This window comes from Rutidosis leptorrhynchoides, chromosome 6 (genome assembly GCF_046630445.1).
Source record: "Rutidosis leptorrhynchoides isolate AG116_Rl617_1_P2 chromosome 6, CSIRO_AGI_Rlap_v1, whole genome shotgun sequence".
NCBI lineage: Eukaryota > Viridiplantae > Streptophyta > Magnoliopsida > Asterales > Asteraceae > Rutidosis > Rutidosis leptorrhynchoides.
Genome location: NC_092338.1, coordinates 423,014,556 through 423,028,001, shown reverse-complemented (window position 1 = coordinate 423,028,001; position 13,446 = coordinate 423,014,556). Strand labels below are relative to the sequence as shown.

Here is a 13,446-nt window from a genome sequence, read left to right as displayed (position 1 = left end):
TCACAATCTTTGGAAGTATGAATTGAGGAAGAAAGTATATAAGTGGTGAAGATAATGAAACGGAAGAAGCTAATTTATAGCAAAATTCCAGACATAGCAATTGAGGAAATTCACCGCATTTAATTAAAGAAAATCCTAATTTTCTTAATTAACGGAGAATCAAATCTTATAAAGATTATGAAGATTTCTTTAATTCCTTAAATTCCGAAAATCAATCGTGACTAAGTCAAAAGTTAAAGCGAACATTTAATTTCCTCATTTCAATCTTTTACGATAGCTTCGTTTATACTCTTCTTGTAATCGAATCATATCATTCCATATTACCCAATATTGGTAAAACTCTATTTCCCAACTCATATTCATCATTAAGATGTTCCTGTTGTAAACAATGACTATCTCTATCAAATATCGTGACCTTGATTTTCATGAACTCCTTTCTATTTTGTCTACCCTAATATTGTGGCATAAACGCTCAAGGTTTAAATAAGCTCACTATTATTCATCACACATTTCATGTATATTGAAATGCTTGTATAACGTCATCATCTCTTTCTGAGGAAAACCTAATCAATGACACTCTTGTTAAATCCTTTAGATAACCTCCGCATTAATAATAAGATGCACTTCGTAGAATTTATGGATCGTAAGATTTAAACGCTAGAAACAAAACAATATCCTATTAGTTGGAATTCACGAAAGGCCCCGAGCATACCTGAGAACGTGAAGACCAAATAAAACGAAAATATCCTCACCTGTTTACAAACAACGCCGACTGATGGCAACAACTAAATTTCGGGACGAAATTTCTATTAACAGGGGGATACTGTGACAACCCGTAAATTTTCGGCAAAATTTAAACAAAAATCTTTATATGATTTCATTTAACCTCGACTAATTCCGACGATTCACGAACAATTATTTGTAAATAATTACCCATTAAATTGATATATTAATATTATTATTATTAATATTCCTTTTAAACAATATATCAATAATTAATATCTTTATTATCAGTATTGTTATTATGAATAAAAAAAATTGACAAATATTCTTGGAAAAGTAGTAAATCAATTTGTTTATTTTAAAAAAATATATATAAAAAAATCCTTAAAATAAATGATTTTTTTAATAAAATAAATAAATAAATAAATTACTTTTTAATTAAAAATTTATAATGGAAAAACAACTTTTATTATTTTATTTTGTGCATTATCCCATGTCCTAACATTTAATACTTTTGAATTTTAAAATCCCATTAAAAATTAAAATATTTCTTTTTCTTTTAATTATTTTATTTTTTTACCTAATTTTTTCAAGTATAAATACCCCTCATTTCTCATTCAAACTCACACCAAAATTTCTCGTATTCTCTCTTTGTACGCTATTTACTTCGATTTATTATTTTTTACCGAAACATGTAAATAATGTTATAAATTATATGCAATTAAAATTAAAATAAATAACATGTTATAATTAGTAATATATGTTACTAAAAATTATAAAAGTATTTTTATGAATTAATATATAGGAGTTATATTTAAAATCGAATTAATGAATATATATGTATATACGCACCTAACGTGAAGGTTATAATTAAAGATAGCGTACAAAGACTACAAACATCACCGCTACTTGTGGCCTAGGGTGATCCTTGTTACCATTATGGGACGCTTGTGGATCTCGAATGCCAAGACTTAGATTCTGGTCAAGAGATCCTAGGCCGCTCGGTAACAATAGATCATTCGAGTGACTTGCATGTTAGCGACGAAGTTTGGGCGAGATTGTACAACGTCTTTGTTAAGAATTATAACCCGAACATTCTTAAACTAGAAGCTTACTATAAGTGAAAGTTTTTCATAAATAGTAGGTTTCCAAAAATAGAAACTTTTGAGAAATAGGAACTTTTCTCGAAAACCGTCACTGTCAATATAGTTGCTGTATTAATAAAAATACTTTATGTCAAGTTAGACATTAACTAATCAAACGTTATACCTCAAGGCTGATATCCAGATCACTTACTTGCTTTACTTTCCTTCTTGCGTGGAATACTTTAACTGCTATTTAATGTGAGTTTATCTGCTCCCTTTTTATAAATTTTTGGGCTGAGAATAAATGTGCAACTTTTATAACTGTTTTACACGTATCAACTATTAAACTGTGATATGTTGGGCTATGACCAGCAAGTCCCCAACCGACAAGTATAAACGATAACTTGTTACGGGGTAAACTTGAAAGTCTAGTCTAAATATCAGTACCAACTATTAAACTGTGATATGTTGGGCTATGACCAGCAAGTCCCCAATCGACAAGTATAAACGATAACTTGTTACGGGGCAAACTTGAAAGTCTAGTCTAAATATCAGTACCAAACTGTTAAACTATGCTATACCCGGCTATGTCCGACTAAGTCCCTACAGTGATATTTTTAATTGCTGCGACATTCTTAATTATTGGGGATAGGCCTATCGGGAGTAACGTCCCCGATACATTTGACTAAGTCTTTGTATTACTTGATAATGAAATTAAACGACAAGGACAGAACAACTTGTCACGGGGCAAACAACGTTTAGTCTAAATATCACGCACTGGCATAACTTTTTGATCCTGCGGGAGATCAACTTTTGGATCTTGCGAGATCTACTTTACAAACTAAATCTTGTGGTCTAATACTATTACTGAAATCATTATTTATGACAAACCTATGAACTCACTCAACCTCGTGTTGACTTTTTAAGCATGTTTATTCTCAGGTACTTAAATATTGCTTCCGTTGTATATCTACTGCTTTGATGATGATTGCTTGCTATGCTTGGAGTCTTCATTACATATCATATCAATTAAAGACATATTTATCTTCCGCTGCAAAACTCAACAAAACGTCTCATGTAGAGTCGTTCTCGTTTATACAACTGTGATTTGATATAATTAGACACAAATACCCCAGGCCCTATTTGGGGGTGTCAAAGGAGGAAACCCGAATCGCATGCGGGAATGCAATCCTTAAATCATCCCGAGGGGCAGCTGGATCAGGTTTGAATCCTGAATGGATCTGGGAGAAACCTACTATGTGGTCAATCTGAAGCTCCATATTTCAGACAAATTGATTAATTGTCCACTTCCATCCATAAATTGATAAAAATAATGTGATAAAGTTCTTTTGTACCTCTACTTTATATACGTAACATAACAAGATATGTAAAACATAAGAGGTAAGACTGGAAGGTTAACAAAAAATACATGCAACGGGTACTTTTTCTTTTATTGTATATTTTTTGTGTCGGGAGAATAGATTTGAAACCCATTGAGTATTATTATATGTAAATGCATTTACTCGCATAATAATAGATGACCCCTACTCTATTTTATGTAAGGATGTTATCGGGTCGGGTTTGAGTCGAGTTTAGGTAATCTCGGTGCCGAACCCAAACCCGATTACGAAACCCCGCCCCAAACTCGGTCCGAAATCCGTCGAGTCCCCATTTACTTACATACTATCGGATTTCGGGTTTTTCACGGGTAAACGGGTATACCCAATTAGTCATTATGTATCTATTTTTCAATAAATTACCAAATCAAAATATCAAAAAAATAACTTAAATACTTCATGTTAAAAGTATTATAAATATCACATACAAAAAGTTAATTGAATAGTTTCTAAAATACTCAGATACACAAAGTATATAAAAGATCACATCTCAAAAACTTGTTGTATATGATTATACTGAATAAAATTATACTCTTGTTTAAAACAAATAAGAGAAATCATTCATACATTAACAATATAATACTAATACTAAAATTTTACATTAAAATTATTATTAATATTTCTCGGGTCGGGTATACGGGTATGCGGGTCTGGTAAACGGGTTTGTATCCAAAACTATACCGAAATTCGAACCCGGATTTTTTTTTTGTAACCATCTTCATACCCGGTCCATGACCCGACGCACTCGGGTCAGACCGCCCAATTTTAACGTATTTTGAGTTTCTCTATGATTGTAAATCAAGGTTAAGGTTATCATGTCATAAATATCCAAACACTATTACAAAATTAAGTACCTAATTATAAATAATATCTTCAACGATATTAATGAATATTCAACATTTAATATATTGTAAGAGTTTTGCTAATGTATGTCAAAGAAATATACGTTAAGGTACGTTTAATGAGCACGAAATCGTTATCAAATTTAATGTCATATATTAATGATTAATGATTAATGATGATGTTTAAAAGAAATATCTTATGGGCATAAATTATTTTATGGATAGTCGTTTCAATTGATCTTGTTCGTATCTAAATTTTTTAATCTTAATTTGTTTAACTAATTGGTTGCGTTTTTGATGTAGCTCTATGAATTTTCTTTATTAATTAGTTTATCTTTAGATTATCTCATGTATAACTAACCCGTATATAAAGATTTGTATTTTACTACTATTTTAGGAAAAGGTTTTACTAATAATATCTATTTATAATAAACAATTTTAATCAATCTTTAATTGTCAATAAGTATAATAAAACATAATTAGAACACATTTACTTTTTTAAATAATGCTTAATTAACCAAATCTTAGATTACTATTACGAATATTACTTAAATATACAGGCTTGTTTTGTTTTATTTAAAAACAAAGTTTCAAATTAATTTGTAAATTATTTATTTTTAGTTTCACTATTATACAATCGGGTCTTTATGTAAAAAAACCGTTAGAATCTTTATAAATAAATGAAAAGATATACTCCATCGTTAATGCAAAACAAATTTATGGAAACTTTCCATAAAAACGTCAACACATATTTTCTATACGGTCCTAAAATTTAAAACTCCATAAATTTGAAGGACTTACATATCCTCCTCTTCAACACAATTTACGTTACACATATTAAATCGATTTCAGCTGCCTTACCTTTGCTGATTCATCACTTGCTTCAGCATATTCACTGAATAAAAATATCTCTCTTTCACATTATATTCTTCAAAATCCTTTCACTTTCATGGAAAATTTATACAGTTCTCTCAATAAATCACCACAATCTGAAGCAACAGGTTATAAGTTAAACGGGGAAGATACAAACTATAATGCTGTAAGTATTGCTAATAATGAAGCTGAACTAACAGGTTATAAGTTAAATTCTATAAACCCTAATCCTAACAAGGTGTGGAGAGATACAAGTTATGATTTTAGTAACGATATTGATAAATTTGAGTTTGGTACGTCTGATACGACATCGTCTCAGCAGTTGCCGGCGTTATCTAAAATAGCTGAAAATTCGAATAACTACGCGTTGAATGAATTCAGAGTTTCGTTTCATGATGAGGTGATTGAGCCGCAACCGGTTCGGCAGCGGTCTAATTGTAGTGGTCGAACCGCTGGTGGCGATGATGAGGTGGTGGTTTGTTCGGCTAATGCTTCATTTAAAGCGAAATCAACTTTGTTGCGGATGAAAACGAATTCTAGGTTAACTGATCCGCCGGAGTCGGATCAGTTTTCTGGTAGAGTATCGAAATCGGGAGTTATAGGAAAATTCGGTAGTGAAATTGATGAGGAGGATCCATTTTTAGATGACGATTTACCAGATGAGTATAAGCAGTTGAGGTATAGTAAATGGACTTTATGTCAATTGTTTAGTTTGATATTTATTATTGCTGCTTTGATTTGTACTCTTACTATTCCATTTCTTAAGCATAAACAATTGTTTGATCTTCTATTGTGGAAATGGGGTGTTATGATATTAGTTGTAATATGTGGTAGATTGGTTTCGGGTTGGGGGATTAAGATTATAGTGATATTGATAGAGCGAAGTTTCGTATTGAGGAAAAAGGTTTTGTATTTTGTTTACGGTTTGCGAAAAGCTGTTCAGAATTGCGTTTGGTTGACGTTGATTTTGATTGCTTGGCAATGTATATTCGATCGAAAAGTTGAGAAAATGGCACATGGGAAAGAAGTATTGCCTTATGTGACCAAGATATGGATTTGTCTTTTAGTCGGTACGATTGTTTGGTTATTGAAAACATTGTTGGTTAAAGTTCTTGCTTCGTCCTTTCATGTGAGCACGTTTTTTGACCGGATTCAAGAATCGTTATTTAATCAGTATGTAATCGAGAGCTTATCTGGTCCACCGTTGATTGAAATTCAGCAAGAACGGGAAGAGGAGGATAGGGTGATAGAAGAAGTTACAAAGCTACAGAGCGCGGGGGCCACGTTGCCTCCCGATCTTAAGGCGAATATATTTAAGAAAAGTGGGAGGTTAATTGGAACTACGAGAACGAATACGCCAATGGCTGGTAAAAGTGGTATATTATCCGAAGTTAATACTCCAAAAAAAGTTGACGAAGGGATTACAATTGATGACTTGCATAGGTTGAACAGGAAGAATATATCCGCTTGGAATATGAAAAGGTTGATAAAAATTGTTCGTACTGGGGTATTGTCTACGTTAGATGAACAACTGGCGGCGGGTGCTACAGGGGATGAAGATGAATCTGCAGTACAGATCACCAACGAAAAGCATGCTAAGGTCGCAGCCAAGAGAATATTCTGCAATGTTGCTAAACAAGGCTCCAAGTAAGTTCGTGATACTAATTAAATGCAATTATATAATAAATATATATTAATCAAGATTTGTGGGTTTGATTAAAGGTCAAAATAGGTTTGGTACAATCTGACAATACCTTTTTGTTCCATATATATACCCTTTGATGTTGTAGATGGTTGTTGTATTGATATGAAGAAAATATTGTCATTCAGTTAATAATAGTAATGGTTTTTTAATACTGTGACTCGACCGATTTATAAATTTGTAAACATTTTAGACTACGTTTGACCTGTTCAACCCTTGTTCTATATAATTGTTCTTTTTACTCGAATAAGGAGTGTTTCAGATTGTATGTTTAGAAAACATTTGAGTACCGCGTTTGAAAAATGTAAATAATCAGAAAAAGTTAATTAATGGGCAAAAAGTGATTATTTGCCTTTTTATGGAAAGAAAACATAGTTTTAGAAAAGCAGGTTGGTACAATCTTCTTTTTTTTCAAATGAAAATCCAAAATATTATTTGAAAATATAATTCAAACACCCTCAAAATGTACATAAGAACTCTACTTGATATTCAACAGCTTAATTTATGTTCGTATTTACCTTCCTGTCACTGTATTTTATGTTTAAATGTTTAATTTGGACAGACACATGTATTTGGAAGACTTGATGCGCTTTTTGAGAGAGGATGAAGCTTCGAAGGCAATACGACTCTTTGATGGAGAAACTGAGACCAAAGGAATTAGCAAATCAGCTCTAAAAAACTGGGTGGTATGAATGTTCTTTCAGTGTATTGAAATTGCCAGATTCTCATAGCTAGTTCAAATTGGATCCGTAATCTTAATAATTTTTAATTTCATTTTCTTGCTAGGTTAATGTTTTTCGAGAACGAAGAGCTCTCGCATTGTCTCTCAATGATACAAAAACAGGCGTAAACAATCTCCATCAAATGTTGAACATAGTTGTTGGGATATTGATTATTGTGATCTGGCTTCTTATACTCAAAGTTGCAACTACACAATTCTTCATACTTATAAGTTCACAAATGCTTTTAGTCGTATTCGTGTTTGGTAATACATGCAAGACAACATTTGAGGCCATTATTTTCGTGTTCGTAATGCATCCGTTCGATGTAGGCGATCGTTGTGAAATTGACAATGTCCAGGTACATATTCAAATATTTATCTGCTATAACTTTGGAAATATTTCACAACTTTTTCCCCCCTTTCAGAATCAACATTTTAGGGCTTAATGATTTAGTAAGGAACTTATTACTAGTAAAAGTGTTGCCATGAAATTTGGAAGCACCCCAAAATTTAAATTAATAGATACATTAGTATGTTCCATTTTAGGGGAGTTTTTTGTTTTACAATCTTCAGTTTAAGTTTTAACGTTCGCTACTGATTGCAGATGGTGGTGGAGGAGATGAATATATTAACTACTGTTTTCTTGAGGCACGATAACCAGAAAATTACTTACCCCAACAGTGTATTGGCTACAAAACCAATAGGCAATTATTATCGGAGTCCAGATATGGGAGATGCTATTGATTTTTGTATAAATGTTTCAACTCCTGTAGAAAAGGTTGCCTTGATGAAGGAGAGAATAAAAAGGTATGTGTTGATACTTAATTCAAATACTTGCATAGTTGCATTTGTATTATACTCGTGGATTTGAGTATTGTTGTTGTTAGTTAGTTACTTATTGTCATGATCATATCAATTACACTTTATATAGTGTAAGCTAGGGGTTGGTTTTAGTTGGTTTTCTAGTTTCGAGCCTTTTCGTTTTTGTTGCTTGTAATGTTTGTTGGTCTCTTTCATTTTTATTTTCTGATGGAAGTTTCCTAGTTATATAGTATTCGTATTTTCAGCAAAAATAAAAAATAAAAATAAAATATCCGTGTTCTGTTTTTATCATATTACACAACATTAATCATCAAAAATAAATTATTTGCCGCTGCAGCTACATCGATAACAAGAGTGAGCATTGGTACCCTGAACCTTTGATTGTGTTGAGGGACGTGGTGGACTTGAATCAGCTAAAGATATCAATTTGGCCTTCACATCGTATAAATTTCCAAGACATGGGTGAAAGATGGAAAAGAAGAGAACTTTTAGTCAAGGAAATGATTAAAACATTCAGAGATCTCGATATTGAGTATCGAATGCTGCCTGTAGACATTAATGTCCGTAATATGCCTACGTTGGTCTCAAATCGGCTTCCCTCAATTTGGACCGCCTGCACAAATTGATCATACCCTCAAGGTAGAATACTTGCTCATCATATGCTAATACCTTTTATATATTCTTAAAAATATAGGATTGTTGGTGTTAGGGTCTTTTTTATTATATTTGTTTAATTTTTATATTATTCATTATTTTATTGGTATACAACTCGGTATCAGGTTTATATGGTATTTGAGTATGAAAACTGGAAGATTATACAATTGAGGTTTTATTCTGGTGATGATAATATTTTGGAATTTTAATCTTTATCTTTGTTAATGAATGAAAACTAGTTCATTAAGGAAAAGATTACACCGATAGTTTTCGAATGATTTATTATCTAATGGTTAGAAGTTAGTTTGCTCAAAGGCCAGAAAAGAAAGGCAAACTTAATCTGGTCATTATTTATCATACATACATCTATTGAATCAGTTTATATAGAACATTTTAGTAAAGTTTTGTCAAAAATGGTGAAACCTCCTTGTATCACAGATGATGATCACACGACAAGCGATACAAACTTTGCCATATTATGGCAATCACAACAAATCAGCTTTAACATCTTCCTCTACATCATGAAGAACAAACTACATGTTAGCTACATATCCCACCTTCCCAATTTTTTTCATAATTTTATCTAACTTCGTATATATAATAGAATTAATATTTACAGATTAATTTTGATTTTGATAAGCATGTTAAACAAGAAACGTATTGTAACATAATTTGAATGTCATTTATTTTGAAGTAAATCAAAAGTAATATTCAATCCAATTTATTCGTGCAAATTTATCGGTCTTGAATATAAAGTTTCACGGCAAACATCCATAAACCCATAAGTTCGTATTTCTCATTTAAAACTTTTAGATTCGTTAAATAAAAATTGTTTAACATCCTCTCGAGAGTTTAATTAGTTTAAAATTTTAAATAAATATAGATAAAATGAAGTAAAATATGAAAATACTAGCATTGGGGTTATCCCACATTGGTGGGAAGTGAAGAGTTAGAAGGGAAGTCAGGTGTATAAAAATGGAGCCAAGGTAATGTATTAGGTACTTAGGTCCATGGCTTAGGTTGGTGACTTTCATTGCACTTTGGAGGGGTGCCATCCTAAGGTCGGCCCAAGTGGTCGAGCCTACGTCATAATTTGTGGTAGTGGGGGCTTGCGTTCGCGCAGCCCTTGCACAATACTTTACTTCAGTTTTTTTCATACATAATACACTTTTCCGACTGTTCGTCTTGCCTAAATCAAGGGAAAAAGCTAAGCGACGTGTGAGACATATTCCTTTTAGGAATGTGTCACAAATCTCTCCACAAACAGCTAACATGATTAATCTTAGCACTCAACTAAGCTCGTTAAAAGACCCAAGTCAACAAACCCATGAATTTTGTTGTCATATTCAATACAGCTGCAACCAGCTGTTATTACAACACCTTTCTCCTTCATTAACAATGTGACTTTTAAAAAGTCAACCCTACGACCAACTTTAGAGTATATTCTCGATAGTGTAATATAATTCTAGAAATTAAGGGGTTCAAAGTAATCAATTTCTTTGTAACCTCCTCACCTTACATTCGTTAAGAAGCGCTCCCCAAACACCAGTAATAGTCCTACCAAAAATGAGCGAAATTGACATGATTCGGATGATTGTGTTTTGAACCATGAGCTTAAAATGCTCAAACACGTGTTCTCCAATTTGGTTGATGCTAAACTGATGCTGAGTTGTTGCATTTAATTTGTTACATTTGGTTGCTGGTAAACTGATGCATATAAACTGCAAATTATAATCAACTGATGCTATAATGCATTTTAATGGTACATTTGCTTTGTAAACTGATGTTCAGTATTGATATAAATCGCAAATTATAATCAACTGCGCAAGTTGCATTTCATATATTTGGTTTCAGTACATAGATGTCTTCAATCTTACAAAAAACAACTGCAAATTTCTGCAACCTTAAATTACAAAACGAAAACATTATTTCTACTTAAATACAAGAAAATAAACAATAATTGCGACCCAATGACATATTATAGCTAACTCCATCCTTCTTGTTTTAGCTTCTTCGACTTTTAGCATAGCTTATAGAATGGTCATGTTAGGAAACCCGATTAGGTGAGCCCAAACAAGACAAGATAACCCAAGTTATCTAACCCACTTCCAACAAACGAAAAAATATAGTGATAATCGTAACACAAGCAAGAATGATAAAAACACGGGAATTTAACGTGGTTATATGCAATCGTTTGTGATTGCTTTAGTCCACGGCCAACCAAAGAGTGTTCTTATTGATTAAATTTCGTGGTGGTGAGTTTACAATGAGTTATAATCAGGAACATTTATAGGAGAACAAGAATACATAAGCATGCTTCAAGTAATCATCAACTAGCCATCTTGATCCTCTTTACACCCTTGTATTAGCATGATCACAGCTCTAAAACAAGGTGTAAAGTAGCCCACATGCACCTAAAGTGACAACTTGGACAACCAAATACGGATCCCATGTGCAAAAGTTGATCAACATGCTGACAGCTCACTGCCAGACAACGTGCGCGCCGTGCACACTTAAACGTGCGCGCCGTGCACTCTTGATTCTTCGAGCAAACCTTCTGATCAAGTTTCACCTAGTGCGCGCAGGGTGCGCGCCGCGCACCATCACCGCGCACCATCATTTTTCTATGTTTTTGCACTGTTTTGCTCTGTTTCACGCTTACCGAAATCTGCAAAATCCGTGCAAGTGTTTAAACAGTTTTTAGTGACACTTTTTTTTTTTTTTTCAGCTTTTGTTTAAATGTCTCCACACCTCAACAGGTCACTCGTAGGTGGATCAACCAAACAATAAAAAACTACAATCAGAATACTAAAATAAAAAACAAATTCATGAATTAAATATAAAACACGCAAAAAGATTTGAAAAGAAATTAAGGTTTTTAAAAGGGGTTTCTCACCTTCTTTGGACAACATAAAAATTGTCTACATGAGTTTTTTTTGCTGTTGACGACGTTCGAGTGGCTATGATTCTACCACAATTGCAATACACCATGATTGAAAGAAATGAATTTGGAGCAAAAGGCTTAATGTTGGATTTTGGCTAAAAAAAACCCAAGAGTTCTTCTTGGATATTTGATTCGTGTCCCTGTGGTTTATAAGTAGAAGACAATAAAGTTTTAAACATAAAGAAGTAATTACCCCTAAATGTTGTGCACAAGGTAACGGCTTAAATTAACGTGAATTACACAAAAAGATGAAAAATGAAATAAATTAATACCACAAATTCGATGAATGTTTTAAAAAAAGAAAAAGGATGAAGAGTGTTATTTGAAGTATACCATATGGATGAAGAGTGTAATTTTGTGGAGGTTAAAATCTTTATATTTAAACTAATTTATCCGCGAATTCGAGTGATTTTAAAAGTAAAATTGCATCACAGATGTATTATAATTGAATAATTTTTTTTGAAAGGCAAACTCACACACATTTTACACGAATATTTACAATAATTCATGAAAAATGTCCACAACAGGACTTGAACCATTAACCTCTTGATTAAAAGGGTCACCACGATACCGCATTGATTGTTTCATAAATTGTTTCTTGGGTTACAAGTAATTTCTCAAGTAGGTTAAACTATGTCAAACTTTCTATGACACATGTGACAATATTTTCTTTTGTCAACTAAAAGGAAAAACTTGCCATTGAGTACTTTTTTGTCAACTAAAAGGCAGATTTTTGTGGTTTTTGTAACATGTTTATGTTTATAATACCCTTAAGTCTTCGATAGACAATGAATTGAAAACTACCTATCACACTAATTAGTTATCAAAGAATAAAATTTTGGAGACGGGTGAAATTATTCATCCAGTCTCCTATAAAGAATTTGTTTGCTAAAAGTAGAAATCTCATCTTATTAGAAACGAACTAGGTGTTGGGAAATTACGGCCTCACTAATTCTCACCACTCAGCCCAACAATAATAGTAAAGAAATAAGAACAATACACAACACAAGATTTAACGTGGAAACTCCAAAATAGGAGAAAAACCACCGGCCCCCAAAGAGAGAAATACACTATATCACAAATTGTTATAATGATATAGACGACTCTCTTAAGCCAACTACACTCTCCAAAATATTTAACTAATACAACTCTCAAACAAGGGTAAGAAAGAAAGAAATAATCAAATATTTAAAGTGTATTGATTGGTGCGATTTGGAATGAAGACTTAGCCCCTCTTATATAACCAAGTCACTCACCCCTCACATCTTCCTCCCACCAATGTGGGATAAACATATCTTCTACTAGCCAAAATAAACCAACAAATCTCCACCTTTTGGATAGAAGAAGATAATCATGCTTCCACATTGCAAGGATAACCGATGTAGACGCTTCCTCGATGACAACTTCAAGATCCTCATCTTCATACCGTTGACATTATCTCCCAAGAGACAAAACTTGCATCTTCATCGAACATTGTCTAAACCGACAATCATTGTCATCACAGACAATCATAACTCTTAACAAGAATTATCATACTCCACCATTAAGAGTATAGCACTTAGAATATCACATTCCAAGCATTTCACCTCGGCACATGTTGTTGAACAACCAGCTGAAACTTTATGGTGCAACTTCCTTGTTTGGTTTTCCCGAAAGTCCCATCAGCTACAACATCAGTTTCCA

At 32.7% G+C, this 13,446-nt stretch overlaps 1 protein-coding gene and 1 pseudogene across 1 annotated transcript; both read left to right on the top strand.

The window, feature by feature from the left end:
* Window positions 1-4,996: 4,996 nt before the first annotated feature.
* LOC139855177 (mechanosensitive ion channel protein 8-like) lies at window positions 4,997-8,791 on the top strand. The gene is made up of 5 exons (XM_071844421.1): window positions 4,997-6,567; window positions 7,185-7,308; window positions 7,409-7,702; window positions 7,948-8,150; window positions 8,503-8,791. Exons 1-5 carry the CDS (start codon window positions 4,997-4,999, stop codon window positions 8,789-8,791), a joined length of 2,481 nt encoding a protein of 826 aa, XP_071700522.1.
* A 1,026-nt stretch (window positions 8,792-9,817) lies between these two features.
* Window positions 9,818-9,948, top strand: LOC139856489 (U1 spliceosomal RNA; annotated as a pseudogene).
* Window positions 9,949-13,446: the final 3,498 nt, after the last annotated feature.